Raw genomic sequence first — 16,366 nt, forward strand, 5'->3', positions numbered from 1 at the left:
GCCCTCTGTAGATGCCTTCAATCATATTTTGAGATTTCAGTGCAAAAGAAAGAGCCTAGTCAGACTAAGCAACTGATGAGATATTTTGTGAGTGCATCAGAACAAGTCTAAGTTACTAAATATTCTGTATTAGCACAATCCTTAAATAAGGTACTCCTGTGCTTATATGGGACATCTTCCTGCTCAAAGGTTAGATGGGTCAAAAGGTAGACTGCTGTAGGAGACAGTTTCAGCAAGGTTTTGTGGTGGGTTTTTTTTCATGTACCATTCTCCTTTTTAGATAGTCCACTCCCTCTGAGGTCAGAAAGTCACACAGTCTGGGAATTTCACTTGAAAATTCCTTTGAGGCAGAGTTGATCCTTTGTAATTCATGTGGTTTCCATCACATTTCATACAAAGTTCTAGGATATAAATTATCACTCTGTCACGTGTGGCTAAGTACATAGATGTGAAGTTGATCCAGGTGGTGTCAAGATACTAGATTAGGTATAGCATTGAAAGAGCTGAGGCATAAGCTCAACACCGAATATCTGGAAAAAATCACAACTGCTGGAGTCTGCTGTACTGTGAGCTTAAGTTGTGCACTTCTGTGTGGTGGGACAGGTAGTCATACTTGTGGAGAAAAATGAATAACATGGTCAGAAAATGAAAGATTCTTTCTGTAGGTTTCCAAAAGCAAACTCCATCACATCTGTTACATTTTACATATTCAACTTCTTACCCTTGTTGATTGATAGTGTTGAATCAGGCAGCAACATCCAATGAGGTCAAATAAAATGGTGAAGGTTTTAAAGGTTTTTTAAAAACTAAGAGAAAGGTAATAAATATTATGTATTTTAGATAAAATGATCACTGATAAAATGGTTTAGGTAAAACGATCTCCAAGGAGCTAGCTGGAGCATCTGACTTCCACTTGTAGCTTGTTCACCTAGCAAGGTAGGCGCTTTTTCCTAGCTTAGGATTAGGGAGGGAAAGTCTTACACAGAAATAATGCACATAAATGCTGAAGTACGTTTATTTCAATGTGCAGACTCTCCTTTTTCTGAAGAGGAGACATGGCAATTTATAGCAGGCAATTACAGGTTGGGGGTATTTTTTTTTTTTTAATTATTTTGGGGTTTTTTTATTATCAGTACAAGCTACTCTGTAACTGAACCCTTAATTAAAGTCATAGTTTGGCTGACTGAGTTACTGATAGTATCCAGATGATTATCAGAGAGGTCCTATTCTGAGAGCAAGTGAATTATAGGTGCAACCCCAAGCATGATAAAGGCCTGAGGCCCAGTGCTTGGAGCATGGGAGAATAAATCAGTGAGACCCTGAAAGGGACTCTGATACAGGTAGCCTGGGAACAGTAAAATTTATCAAAGCAGCTGTTAATTATTACAAAGTTGAGTTTCCACTGGTGCAATTCTCTTCACCCCATGTGTTTCTGTGCTTCCTGAAATATATTTTTGATATTTAGATTATAGGTTCTTTAGGCTAGAGATGGTAGTTTTGCGTTTTGCTTCTTCCAGCACAATGAACCTTCAGGCACTACCAAATACAAATACTAAAAAACCAACCCTGAATTAAGTGTACTGTTTAAGCTGCATAAAATATACTACATCACCTGAAACTTTGTTTAATGTTCTTGTGAGTTGTGTTTGACTATGTGAGCAGTCATCTCGTTAGGAAAAGAGGGGTTGATAAGCCAGTCAAAGTGTATTTGGTTTTTAATTCAGACTACTTGAGAATGATGTATTAATTGTAATTGCTGTTCTGTTATGCTCTCAGCAGTGTTTTAAAAGGTTATAAATCAAATGTTGTCAGTATGGGAAAACATCTTGATTGGAGTGCTAATTTGTTACAGGTCAGCACAGTTAAAAAAAAATAGCTTGTAAAGAAAGGAGTATATTAATGCATGTTTCACTACCTGATTATTTTCAATTTTCCCACAGATATCAATGAGTGTCAGTTGCAGGGAGTTTGCCCTAATGGTGAGTGCTTGAATACCATGGGCAGCTACAGGTGTACCTGCAAAATGGGATTTGTGCCAGATCCTACCCTCTCCAGGTGCATACGTAAGTAATAGTCCTAATCAAAGTACTTAAATAGATATCTAGTTGCACTTTAGATGAAGATTTATTTGATTGGGTCCAGCTCTTCTAAGCTATCCCTGTATTTCTTGTCTTTCCTCCTTTGTCTTAATCAGCTTATTCACTTTATTGAGTCAGACTTCGTACTCATGCCTCTTTTCTGTCTCTTTGTCCTGGAAGCCTTGGTCTCTGCCAGTGGCTGTCCAGGATCCTTGCTATCTTCTCCTGGTTTTCGTGTGACAAAACCTTCAAGGCCAAATCCAGCCTCCTCATACACTCAGTCATTCTCACCAGCTTGGATTTTCTTTCCCATGATTTTTTTTTCCCCACTTTGCTAGTTCCCTGGCCAAAATCATCTTTGTGTCCTGCCCTCTCCTCTTTCACCTCTGCAGCTTTGACCTGGGTAGTTGCCATTACTAAACATTCAGCACAGGATGATCTTTGGCACATTTGCTTTTCGATTAAGGAGGATTACAAAATAAGAAATAATTTGGAGGAAGAAAAAGTTGTGAACAGCATGAATGCAGATAATTTCCTCTGTTAATCAGCTTTTACTTGGGGTGGGATCAACCGCCTCAACAAGAAGAAGGCGTAAAAAACAACTAATTTTCTCGCTTTTATGGGTTTGGGGGTTTTTTGAAAATATTTACAAGTGAAAAATACCTCATTTTCTAAGCTTCTCATCTGTTTTATATAAAATATAGTCTAGAGTTGTAGGTGAATTTTTTCCATTTTTTTTCAGCATGTTTATCTTTCACTATGAATTAAGGACACTCAGTTACTAAGAATGTTTTCCAGTATTTTGAAGAATTTTTTAGAACTTACCAGTTTACCACCAGAAAAAAAAAGGAGTTGGTTTTTGCTTTTGATTTTGCATGTCATGTTGAAAATCAGGCAGTCTTCATATTTTTTTAGTTAAGTGAACATATTACCCAGAACTGTTAACTGTATGTTAAAGTGGATGCATAAATTAGAAAGCTCGATGGGTCTTAGCTTCCCATTACCTCATACTAGTCATAGCTGATGGTCTTTGGCTCTTCCACATTAAAACTAAATATAACAAAAAATATATATATAATTGTCTTTTTTATAATGTGTCATGTATTAATCTTAATCCTTTTGTAGTCTTATTTATATAACCTACTTAAAGCTGAATGTTCCAGTGGCTATGTAGCTTGACACATTGCCAGTGACTGACCTTGGTCTTCAGTAGTTGGACTTGTGTACAAGTGAGAGCACTGATTCTGACCCTTTATAACTGATGGTTTGGAAAATGTTTTGGGTTTTGGTTTTGGGAGTTGGGCTTTTTTATTCTTTAAAATACTTATCCTTGGTCTAGGATGTTCTTTTATGCAAAGTAAGAATCATAGCTTGAGATATGTGTTTGAAATAAAACTTCTGTGGATTGTAATATTAATGCATTTAACCGATGTTGGAAATCTAGTGGTGTTTCTCTGTTTTACTTTTCATCTGAACTGTGCCATACTGTCTTTCACTTTGCAGCTGATAATCCTGTGGTTGCTGAGGAGAAAGGACCCTGCTACCGGTTTGTTAGTGCAGGAAAGCAATGCATGCATCCTCTTTCTGTGCAGCTCAGCAAGCAGCTTTGCTGTTGCAGTGTTGGCAAAGCCTGGGGCCCGAACTGTGAGAAGTGTCCACTTCCAGGAACAGGTGAGAACTGACAATTAAAAATACAGACTCTTGCCCCCAGCCAATGTTTGTTCTGCATGCTTAAAAAAAACGCAAAAACTAAAAACCCAGGAACTGATTTGAAACAAGAACTGTCCATCAGTATATTATGAAACTTCTTTACATGATAGTAGGATCACCCCATGTATAGTTTTGTTCAGAGGGATTTGTGATTAGACAAAATAATTATCTTTGATATGTTGTGAGAGAATTCTGGATTAATGACGGTTGCATCTTCAGATAATGTCCTTGAACTTTGAATCTCCATCACATGAAGATAAATTTATTGTACATTATATTCTGACTACAGATAAAGGCAATTTAACCCAAAATCTAATTAATATTCTTCAGTTGTTAAAGACACCAGTAAAAGGATGTCAGCTTTTGAGAATTAGGTCACAGAAAGACATGTGTTGTACGTTACATTACAGTTAGTGGGATATGTATGGGGGTATCACTGCTTTCTAACGTTGTTTCCTATCTTTACCATACACTCTGAGGAAAGTGCCAAGTGTAATTTCTTTTAAAAAAACGAAGTTAAACATTTCATGCCGCCTTTCACTTCATCAGTTGCTTACTTGATACATAAATCTCATTTGTATTATTAGTGCTCACTTGGTGTCTTGCTGGTTTTTAATATATAAGGACTTGGAAAATACACTCTTGTTTGGTCACACCGCTAACTTAGGCTGCTCATAGGTTATGATACCACATATTGTACATACTGATTGCTGCTTTCGAGTACCTTCTATTCCCTGGTTTTGCTTAAAATTTAAATGACCACTGTTGGAGTCTTTTGTCAAAATCAGTTTGTCCAAATGTACGGTCAAATTCTCCTTTTTTTTAAAGTATTGATTTATGTAATATACGTGATGTCCAGCCTGTTCAGTATTTTAGCATAAGTATTTGTAATGGTAATCCACAGCTTTTTTCTGAAGTCACAGCAGATGTCATTGCTATGATATAGGACATGCATCTCTATGGAGTATTTTAGAAAGATTCAGCTGCTTTGGGAAATCACAGCTAGCATCAGAGACATGGATGAGAGCAGCAGGTTCCTTACATCTTTAAGTTGGGCTTACAGAAGTGGGAAGTGGCAAACATTTTTGAGCATTTCAATTGATTTTTAAAGTAATTGTTTCCTGCATGACTAAAGTCCAGTTCACTTTCAAATAAATAACATTTCTATGGCCTTTTACTGCAGTAAAAATACATTCTTTGCAGATGACTCACAATTTAAATGCAGATGTTTTACATTTAAGAGAATATTGTGTGAGACTTTATGCCCAGTTGTGTGTATGCTGAAGCAGAAAATAGGTCTCTTTGTTGACTGCTCTCTAGTCATAAAAACTACATAATTGAATATTATGTGGAATTGGCTATTTTAGTAGTTTTAGTTAATGAAAAGATGTAAGAGAAAATCTGTGAGAAGAAAATTCTGATGACCTGTGTAGGAAACACTTTTCCTATTTCATGACAACTTTCATGATTAAAAAGCATGTTCCTTTCCATAACAGGTTAAATTCATAGTCTTTCAGAGTATTCTATGAAAATTGTGTGAAAGTGGAATACTCCAGAATGGGGTAAAGTATTTACTGCAGCATCCCTTGTTAATTTTGGAGCTATTGAATTAAAAAGTCATGATCTCACTCCAATAGCTTTTAAAATATTTGTACAAAAAGTGAGACTGAGAGAGGCCAGGTTTGTATACTCAGGTGTCAACAGCACTTATCAGAGAACACGACCTGAGCAGGATTTCCTACATTCTGAGTATGCATCCAAAGGGACAGGCATCACATTTTCTCCTGCTTTGACCAGAATTCCCACCTTCAATTGGGTATTTTTGTGGCAAGTTTTAACACTAACACTTCCCAGCAAAAAGCGTTCCAACATTCTGAATTCACTCAATTTAATCAGTTTAACCCTTCATCTTTTCTATTACTAGGACACTATCAGAACACAGTGTGAAATTAACACATACTGCAATTTAATATATAATTTAATTAATTCATCTGTGGCACACCTGTAGCTAGGATTTTGTGGTTTCATTTTTAGATGCTAATTTATTCTAAAGCCTTCCAGTTCAAAGCAGAATTTGTAAACTTACCAATGCGCTGTTGGGCACATCTCTTTAAGAAGCTGTAAGATATCACATTAGGCAGATGGGAGACTAGATCTTTGGTGTTTCATCCCAACATAGCTTTACCTAGAGCAGTGAGGACAGTGAAGCAATGAGGGCAGTGAAAGCCCCTTCAAGACTCCTGAAGGTCTCCCTGTCTCTTGACAGGAGCATAGCTGTTATCTTTGATGGGGAGGAAGGCTGACGTGTACATCTCTTTGATTCTAGTCTTCCATTAGGACTGCAAAACCTGATGCTCATGTAGAGCAGCTGCAGAGATCAGAGTAGGTGTTGCTGCCTGACTTTCAATAACTTTTTTTGTAGCAGCTTTATAAATGAGATTATTTCCTCTCTCTTATGGTGGTAATTTGGTATTTTATGATTCCCAGTTTGTTTTTTATCCAGCCCACTGAAGTCAGTGGAAAGACTTACTCAATTCAGAGGAATTTGGATCAGGGCTGGTATGAGGCCTCTGATGTATCAAATGGGATCCTGTGAATGAATGTTGTTACTGGTTGATATTCTTCTGCTCCTCTAATACAGGGATGGTGAGCTTTTCTCCTTTGGTTTCCGCAAAAAGAGAATGAGAAATTAATGATCTTCGTTACTTATGTAATGTAAAGGATTATGAAAATTTGCATATTTAAACTCATACTCAGAAAGGATATGCAGTTTGAAGAGGGTTAATACCAAAAAATTATCTTGATATAATGATAGATTAAACACAACTGAAGAAAGATGGTAAACTATAGTGTAAACCTCCTGGGAGTAACAGCCAGAACATGCTTTTGGGAGAATGCTCCATCAATTTAGCATGCAATGCATAGCTTGCCTTTTAAGTAGTTTTTGTTAAAATGTATATTCAATATGAGATTAAATTTATTAGTGGTAGTCATTATATTTTCCACTATGTCAACATATTGCGCTTTTAGACTCTTAAAAGGAATATTTTCCCATCCCAAATCTAGCTGCTTTTAAGGAAATCTGCCCTGGTGGAATGGGTTATACGGTTTCTGGCCCTCACAGAAACAAGCTATATCATCACCCTGCAGTTAGAGTACAGCCACCTGTCATTGGCAAGACCCCGATTACTCAACCTGTTGCTAAAGGTACTTCTCCTCCACCTCTCCCAGCAAAGGAAGAGCCAGTGGAGGCACTGACCTTCTCACAGAAAAGTGAGACTGAGATGGCTGTGCAAGAAGGTGAGAGTGGAAAAATTTGGTATTTCTCTATTTCTGTGCATGTGTCTTCAGTGGTCTGTTTCTTCTCAGAGTAGCTGCTGTACAGTGCAGGAGAGAGAGGTGTCGCTTCCCTCACAGAGTGCTCCATGTCATGCAGCATATTGTGTTACATGTTTACTTCTGAAATTTTATGTAGAGCTGCTACCAGATGCTGAGTACACCATGGGGAGAGAGACTGCTTTTATCTCACTATTTCTTTATGATTTAGTGGTATATGGGGTGGCAGAAGCTAAGGGGTTTCCATCATCTTCTGTCTATACACGCCTATATTAGCACTACCTGGTGTTGGCATGCATCCCTTTCCTGTGCTCTGCTCTCACCCCTGCAGCTTTGCACTCCCTTGGCATGACCATATTGGATCAGTCCCCACCTACTGAGTCGTATAATTATTAGTTGACTCCTCTAAGATACTTTTCTCAAGCTTCATTTTCTTCAAGCAGCTGAAATTGTCCTGAGTCCAGAACAAGTGCAGAAGCAAAGAAATACAGAAAGCAGCACTATTATACAAACTTGGCATATTATGCAAACTGTAGACCAGATGCAGCACATTGCTGAAGAACCCTCTCATGATACTGAGTACTTCATAGGTGTATTTTCAAGTAGCAGTTATATATCTGTATATCAGACCATTATTAGAAAGATTTTCAGTCAGCTGACTTTGCAAAATTCTGTGCAACGCAGGTTACTTTCCAGGTGAAATTACTGCTCTAGTTTACTTTTCAAGAAGAAAGTGGAGTTAAACTGAATCTGGAAAGAAAAATAAGCCATTCGAATATACTTACAGACTGCTGGATTATAAAATCTCAGATAAACCTCTCAACTTTCCTGTGTTACAAAGTGGTGCATCATTTGCCTAAAATATTACTTCAGTAATTAGAAAGATTGACACATTCTGGTAAACCTTAAAACAAAGAATGATGGGAAGAAAAAGGAATATTGTTATTTTAAATTAATAACTTTAAAAACCATGTTTGCTTCAATTCAGTCAAGACACATTATTTAATTTTTTTTTTTGTATGTTTGCATTTGGAATTTTTGACATTTTATTAGAAGTTCTCCCAGTTCTGATAATCGGCATCCCTCAGAGTACAAAGAAATGAGAGCAAGAAGAGTGATTGATTTTTTATTTTATTTTAATTTTTTAAATCCATTCTATGAAAAATGTTGATTGTGAAAAGAAAAATATTCTTTCATATTTTTTTTCCGAAGAATATAGATTTTCATCAGTAAGAGGAAGTCCAGAAAAGACAAACTGCAACAGAAAATAAAAACTAGAAAATTTCTACTTCTCCTTCCCAGAAAAAGAGTCACTTTTGTGGAGCGGGGTGGGGGTGGGGACAAAAACAAAACAAAACCAAACCACTTTTGCTTGCTTGAGGAAAAGGCAAATTTCAAAATTTAAAACGTTTAATCAGTGAATAAATAACCTGTGAGTTTCTTGGATTGTTTCCAAGGAAACAACCACTGAGAAACCTGTAAGGCAGCTGAATATTATAGCTGAATATTATAAGTGTATATATATTATAAGCTGAATCATTATAAGCATTGGTCCACAAGTAGAATGTCACTCTGGTTTCAGATTAGTTTTTACACTTGCTGCTTCTTCAACTTTACACTATTTTGGAATGAGGTGAGAGCCAAAAGTTTTTCTGCGGTGGCAGCAACCACTCTCAAATGTGCTGCTAGTTTTAAATATAATGTGGAAGTGAAAGTTATGTGAAGTCTGATTAATTATTTTTTTTTCTTTCTGGTTTTAGTGGGAACTGCAGCCCCTGATCAGGTAAAATATGATGTGATTTATCTAAGAATTAGAATGTAGACCATGTGTGCAAGATGTGATACAGTAACTCTGAAAAGGATTTAGGATTTATGAGGAACAAACAGCTCACTGTAGATTTACAATGCAAACCCTGAGGCAAAAAGAGCTCATTAGTATTATGTACAACAGGCAGGTAGTGAGGTACAGGAAGGGATTACTTTAACCTCTCTTTAGGGTATTGGCAGAGGGTCTGTATTGTTCTATCCCATTCTAGAGAGCCTGGATTTTAAAGAGGATATTGAAAAATACAGACAGTAGGAAGGGGAGCCACAGATACTGACAGCTACAGAGAAATTAATTTGAGAGAAACAGTATGAAGCTTTGAGAAGTATTTGTGACACTTTGTATTAACACCTAAGTTAGTTTCCTAGTTTTCTTAGGGTTGCTGTGTATTCAATGGAGCAGGTGTGTAGCTGTGCTAAGAAGTTCCTCATTCTGGAGGTTCCAGGTTCTCTATGCTGAAGATACTGGCATTTCTTAGGAATAACTACAGCTGTACTTAATTTCATTTTGCTAAAGACTTAAAAGCATCTAACACTGTTAGAAAAATAAGATTATCAGTGCAGTAGGTAAGAGAGAATGTTTCACAGTGGTGAAGATTTAAGAGACTTATGTGATTGTATACTTTTGTGTATGTTGAACTGCAATTAAATACTATTTGTAAGCAATTAAAGAGCAGAAGAGGGGGAAACTATGGAGGGACAAAGCCAAAGACATGAAATGGCTGCTTCAAATGAAATCAATGTTAGATTGTATGCCATTGTGTAAATACCATATTCTGTGTTCTTTCAGGTTTAAATTGGTGGTAATTAATGATGTGCTATCAGGAGCCACTCATGTGAGAATGTTAGCATTTTCCAAGCCAGGAGTTTGTGGATTGTTATAATAGCTGAATTGAGAGAATGTTTTCAGAATGTAACTTTTTAATCATTCTTTCAGGAATTAGCTTCCCTTGATCAAGAAAAGCAGCCTGATCTACAGCGTGGGCAGCCTCAGCTTTCTCCTGGGATTTCAACAATTAACCTGCATCCACAGTTTCCGGGTGACTTGTTTTGACTTGTCTTTTAGTATGAGAGAGTGCTTACAATTCTTTGAAGAATGGGAAGGCAGCAATTTTAAGATTAATAAAAAAATTATTGCAGCTTCACAAGCAATTTTTTTCATGAGCACAGTACAGAAAAGAAATCATGGAAGCTGAGGTGGGAGGAATTAAGAGGTTGTCATTGAGCTGGGTGACTTGTTAGGAGGCAAAGACATATTTTAGGCAAAAGTGATATCACGGATTACATACATGGGAATTTAAATGTCAGCAGAGTTGAGGCCTTATACCCTTGTCAAGAGAACACTTTACTTAGGTGCCTCCTTGCAGATTCATGCATAACTTCTCCTGCAAAAGTTTTAGTATTGTGCTTGCTTTCTTCATCACCTCTGGGTTTTTTTCACAAGCTGCAGAATGATGGAAAACCCAATTATACTATTTTTTTTCTACTCTAGATCTAAGCAGAGTAAACTAACGAAAAGTTCCATCATGTCTGGCTCATTCAGTATCGTGTGTGAATTCTTTAAGAGCTTTCTTTTGAATGTTTTAAGGGGTTTTTATTTGGGATGTGATAGATTTCAATTCCATGTCACACAGTAGTGATTGAGAAAACATCTCCTCCTCTGCCTGTTGAAGTTGCTCCTGAAGTCTCTACTTCGAGTGCAAGTCAAGTAATTGCACCTACTCAAGTTACAGGTATTGTACTTCCCTTTTAAAACTAAAATAAATTAGGAAATGACTGTAAGTTCCTGACACTATAAATTGTTCCGTGCCACTTCTGAATTATAATAGCAAAGATAATGTAGCTGTAAAACAGAAAGGATTACTCTGGAAAGGGATAAAGTACAGAGCAGCACAGCAATGAGTGTATTCTCAGCAGAGTAAGGGCCCTCATAGGATGTACCTGCCTTTTTTGTGCCCTCAAATAAATTACAGAAGGAAAAAATAATAATTCCACCTCAGATTTACATGATTGGCAACCAGAATTGAACTGAAAACTTGGATAGAAGTCAGGTCTTCAGACAGTTTGCACATGTGTTCATGAAGTATACATAGTCATGTTCTTTGAGGCATGTAGACTTCATGAGAACTTTACAATGTCACTTTGGCTAGTCTCTCAGAATTAACACAGGCTTTGAAGTAATTGCAATATCCAGGTAAATACTTCAGGATGCAGTGCTATATATGGTACACGTCTAGGCCTACCACAAGGTTTCCCAACTTTCATTCACAAGGAAAAATTGCACACACTTCAGTTGAAGTTTAACTTTTCAAAGATGGCTTTCTTTCATGCAGGAATGGATTTTGAGTTGCATGTATCATGCACCAGCTCTAAATCACCCAGTTCTTTGAAGTATGATTCTCTCTGCAATTAAATTCTACTGTAAGAGAAGTAATTTTGCAGTCCTACTGTAAGAGTAGAAAAAGTATCCTGTCCTTCTGTAAGCATTCAGCTGGCTCCTTCAGTTACTTTAAGATGTAGTTAAATTTAACCTCTTTCTAAGTATTCTGAATAAATTATTCTCCTTTACAGATAACTTACTTTTCAGGAATTACAGTTTCACGCTGCTATGTAACCTTAGCTTAAATTGCAACTAAACACAGTCATTGGTTCCTTAGTGTTCTTTTGCAGTAGCACATGTACTTTGAGAATCTCTAAAACTGCTGCAGGGGTTTAGCATCCAATGCTGCCCATACTGAATCTCCTTATCTTTCAAAATACATTCAAGCCATTAACAGACAAGTATTCTCTAAAAATAATCAGAAACTCACTACAATTATTTTCTTAACCTTTGCAAAGGTTAAATTGTATAAATCTTTATTTTATGTTATTTTCATTTTACTTTATTTTTTATGCACCTATATATAAATCTTGGATGCGATACGGAATATGTTGCTAGGAAAAGCCTAGATGAACTTTAGATTCTTCTAGATAAGGTATTCATTACAGAAGCTTAGGACTTACAAACTTGATTTACAGTTGTTTTCAGGGCTGAACTTTCTACTTGTATTACAGAATATTCTGCACATACTGAACTGTGTGGGAGAGTTTAATGTTAAATTTTTGCTTGTTTGTTTGTTTGCTTAGAAATCAACGAATGTACAGTTAATCCTGATATCTGTGGAGCTGGACACTGTGTTAATTTGCCTGTGGGATACACTTGCATCTGCTATGAGGGGTACAAACTTAACGATCAGCAGACAAAGTGCTCCGGTATGAATGGACGCTTTCAAAACTCTGCAATAACCATGCTGTGAAATGCTTGAAATGTAAAGTCTGGTCAGGGGAAATATGCTACAGAGGAGTCAGGAGTTGCTTCCTCTACTGAATGTTTCCAAACTACACAGAAACTAGTTTTTGTATGTCAAATGAAACTTGCCAACTAGTCTCTGATTATAGCCTTTCAGGCACTCAGAACTGAATGTGAATTTAATTTAATTGAATGAAACCCTTTCCTATTGTGAGATGAAAGAAAAATTGGTTAGACAGATCTCAGCTTTGTATCAGGTATCTAAAACTATCAGACTGCTAGGAAGAAATACACTTCTGTTTGGATAAAGAGTGACTGAATTGGCACCTGTTTCTCAGAATGATTTACCCAGCTACCAGCTCTGCAGCTGGACTAAAGCCAGTCATTTTGTTAGGTCTTTCCTTTCAACCTTCTGCTGAAAAGAGAAAGTATAACATAAACATCCCAGAAGCGTATTAGGAGATCTGCAAAGTGAAGTCTTCATATGCTTCTAAGCTAGTAAATTCTGGAACAAAGTGCTCTGGTGAACATAAGGCAGAGCCCAGACTGGCTTTACGTGAGCTGTTTCAGATCTGGAAGCAGCACTATTGGTATCTTTCCTTCATTCAGAGTATGCTGGCTCCTCTGTAACTTGGATCAGAAAGTTTATTATGTCATGTTGCCAGACTGTGTACTATCAACTTTTCATGCTACTAAAAGTTCAATAACTTCATGCTGATACACATGCTATTGTGTGCAACTACAGTATTTTTTTAATAATTTACATACACAGCCAAATAGCAACTGAAAATCGTTCCAATTCATCCAAATTGTGTTAATGTCTCATGCTTGCAGCTTGTGCTCAGCTACACTGCTCATTCAGTGTAGTGATTTGAATAGTAATCATGTCACATTCTTTAGGCCAGTGAAATATTCTTATAGACTAAGCCAGTAAGAGTGTTTTTTCCAACCTAAACTATTTTAATGCATCTCTGTTTTGCAGCTTTTAGGGAGAGGAAAACACACTTTTTCAAACAGTTGAAATAATTACAAGATCAGTGTTCTCAAAAGCAGGGCATAGAATGCAAAAAGAAGAATCACAACTAAACATGTTATTCTACAGTCTTGTGTGTTTTTATTTCTTTTATAGATATTAATGAGTGTACTCAGGCACCCCACCTCTGTTCCCTTGGACACTGTGAAAATACAGAAGGAAGTTTCCTATGTATTTGCCAGGCTGGATTCATGGCCAGTGAAGATGGAACTGACTGCGTTGGTAATTACTGGTCTCTTTTTTTTACAGAAAATAAAAATACAAAAATGAATCAATAAACTTTTCTCAGCTTTTTTCCTCAGTGTCACTGGTACTGGACTTTGTCTGGAAGCGTTTTCAGCTGTTCTCACCAGGAAAACATTTGAGTAGCTTCTACTGTTTTCCAAAATGATTATTTATTGAAAAACGAGAAATTTTTCAGTATCATGCTTGTTTAGGAAAAATACCATTTAGTAAAAACACTTGTGGTAGAAAATACAAGTATTCAAAATCCTTTCAATCACTAGCAAATATAACAGACCGTATTTCTAAATGTAACTGCAAACAGCCATAAACATTGCAGAGCAACATGACCAGTGTGCACTAGCTGTGGTCTTCCTCAGGTTAGCGCTGCCTTGGGCACAGTGTACACGCAGTGATACGCATTGTGTTTGCAAGCACAGGTCTGCTCGCTGGCCGCTTTGGTACAGCCTAGTTGTTTCTAGATCTCTTTGTGCAATTACAAGCAGTGAAGTAAAGATGGAACTGTTCAGGAAGAACAGCTCTAGGACTGTGGTTTGCAAACAGCTTCAAAACTCCAGGTTTACTTATGTGTACTTATGGCAGAGTTTAAAGGAGATGCAAGTATTCAGTAATCTCATGGTGAAGCAAAGTTTCTTTTCTTTTACATCTGCAGATTTTGATGAATGCGCAAGACCTCATACTTGTGGGGAAGGCTATTGTATAAATACAGTTGGCTCATACAGATGTGAATATTGTGATAGTGGATACCAAATGAACAGGAGAGGTGAATGTGAAGGTAGGTATGGCCTTTTCACCAGTAATAATACAGTAGCAGTTGCCAAGCCAAAAAACTGCAATAGGACAAGCCGTTTGTTCATGTTGACTGCTGTTCCTGATCTCAAGAGAAAACTTTATGTCTTTATTTTTGAAGAAATCTGGCCATTAGATGGAAATATTAACACAGATCTTTTTGTTTTCATGTTTGATTTAAAATTTTTCTATCTGATTTCAGATGGAATGTCTTGGCACAGTGGCTTTATATGTATTTTTGTTCAGAATTCCCTTTCCCCAACTCACTCTGTCCTTATTTCCATGGGTTATTTGTCTAGCTTAATCCTTCTGCTGAATTTCTCTCACAGCTACTTTCTCCATTTAATTTGCCTTTAGGTCATTTAACTTCCTCATGCACACCAGCTAAAAATGGCAGAATGTTCAAAAGGACATTGCTTGTTTAATCTATAGAATGTCCTGGATGATGAAGTGAAGTTACCATTTATTTATTTCACAAAAATAATGCCAAATGTTAGCACTGTGTGGAACGATTAACATTGTCTGCTGTTCAAAGGAGACAGTTGCGCTGCAAAGGGAGAATTCTCAGAAGTCTGCAGTCTTAAACAAGAAACCTTTCTGCGTAATCTCTAATCTTTTCAGTTATTTGATGCCTGGAACCACAATGCAATTCCTATCATTTAGATTTAAGATGCTGCAGAGGAGTTCCCCCACTATGGACAGGACTGCTATTTTAACAGCTCTTGCCATGAAATCTCTTAACTTCATTGTTAGTCCTTCCCTGCATACTTTACCAAGTTTCTGTTTCAGGAAAAAAAAGAAAAGCTGTCTGTTGTCCCATCGTATAACAGGCAGCAAATGATAAGTGGGCTTTTTTAAATTTGGAAATGTATACTGGCAGGTATTTCATGTTGCAGGAGATCCTAGGACATCTGACCTTAGAAACTTACTATTTTTCAGCATGATATTTTTGCCTTTTTTGCTGTTCTTTTTTTGTCTTTCATTTTTCAACTTGAATTGTGAACTAAAAACCACAAGCAGCCATTTCATTTTAAACATAGTTTTGTTCATGCTTTAGTCTAAGTTATCTAGGACAGAATAAAATTGCTAACATGTTAGGTTGCCTAGCAAATAAGCAACTTAAAGCTGCTGTGGATATATTTGCTGCTCTGAACATTGCTAAAAGATTCCGCTTTCTCTTCAGACCTTTTGTTTTTTTAGATAAATATTTCACACAGTCCACTCTTACGATTACTTTTTCCAATTCTTCTCTGTCAGTAGGGAATCTGTGATTAAAATATGCTAGCAATCAGAATATCACAGTGTGTTGAATTTATTAGCTTGTATTTTAAGTAGTGTGGCGGTAGTCCTCTGTCATTTAATTTAACATTAACATTTAAATTAACATTTAATTTCTGAAACAGAATTATTTGATCAAAGTTATGTAAAGTTGCTTAAGGGAAAAACCATACTAACACTAAATCCATCAAACCAAGGAAATGACACATTCGGGGAATCATTTCACCATGTCATTACACCTACACATTATAGTCACCTACTGACAGATTCCAGATTCCACAAATAACTTCTTTCTACCTCCTCCACACTTCAAGAACAAAGGCAAGAATCCTTCAAACTGCACTCAATACACACAGTTAGCTTACACTTCCTCATCCTGTCTTCATCCTGCCTTCAAGCTATACCAGCACAAGCTCTGTTGTGGGCCTAGCCTGGGAAACAAAAAGTGTGTATATATTGTTGTTTCACAGTCTGTTGTTTATGTAGAACAATATTACAGGCATAGTTGAACATCACTGCATACAATTAAGTTTTCCTATAAAATCTTGTGATTGCTTTAAGCTTTGCAGAATTTAGACTTTGACTGAAATTTCTGTACCAGATACTTCATTCATGTTGTGTGTTTTGAGGGCATATACAGTCTATGTAGCCCTGAGAACAGGTTTCTTCGGTGTTGGGGCCGGTCTTTGGTTTCATCCAAAGTGGATTTTCTTTAATTAAATAACTAAAAAAAATCTCACAGCAGTTCCACTGGGAAATGCTTGCAGGCCTGCGTTGTAGTGGCTG

At 36.8% G+C, this 16,366-nt stretch overlaps 1 protein-coding gene across 8 annotated transcripts in view; it reads left to right on the top strand.

The window, feature by feature from the left end:
• LTBP1 (latent transforming growth factor beta binding protein 1) overlaps window positions 1–16,366 on the top strand; it is a 194,644-nt gene that overhangs the window by 121,772 nt on the left and 56,506 nt on the right. For 3 of the 8 annotated variants that reach the window (XM_061365890.1, XM_061365894.1, XM_061365892.1), the window contains exons 10-18: window positions 1,941–2,063; window positions 3,582–3,749; window positions 6,855–7,088; window positions 8,885–8,907; window positions 9,886–9,988; window positions 10,583–10,681; window positions 12,075–12,200; window positions 13,367–13,492; window positions 14,166–14,288. In XM_061365890.1, the coding sequence (XP_061221874.1) occupies window positions 1,941–2,063; window positions 3,582–3,749; window positions 6,855–7,088; window positions 8,885–8,907; window positions 9,886–9,988; window positions 10,583–10,681; window positions 12,075–12,200; window positions 13,367–13,492; window positions 14,166–14,288 (1,125 nt within the window). The remainder of the gene's footprint in view (window positions 1–1,940; window positions 2,064–3,581; window positions 3,750–6,854; window positions 7,089–8,884; window positions 8,908–9,885; window positions 9,989–10,582; window positions 10,682–12,074; window positions 12,201–13,366; window positions 13,493–14,165; window positions 14,289–16,366) is intronic. The other 5 variants (XM_061365891.1, XM_061365895.1, XM_061365893.1 and 2 more) reach the window with 3 other exon arrangements.

Source organism: Neopsephotus bourkii, unplaced genomic scaffold (genome assembly GCF_033783945.1).
Source record: "Neopsephotus bourkii isolate Nb327-2 ecotype Australia unplaced genomic scaffold, CSIRO-AGI_Nbou_v1 NB_1292, whole genome shotgun sequence".
NCBI classification, from domain to species: Eukaryota; Metazoa; Chordata; class Aves; order Psittaciformes; family Psittacidae; genus Neopsephotus; species Neopsephotus bourkii.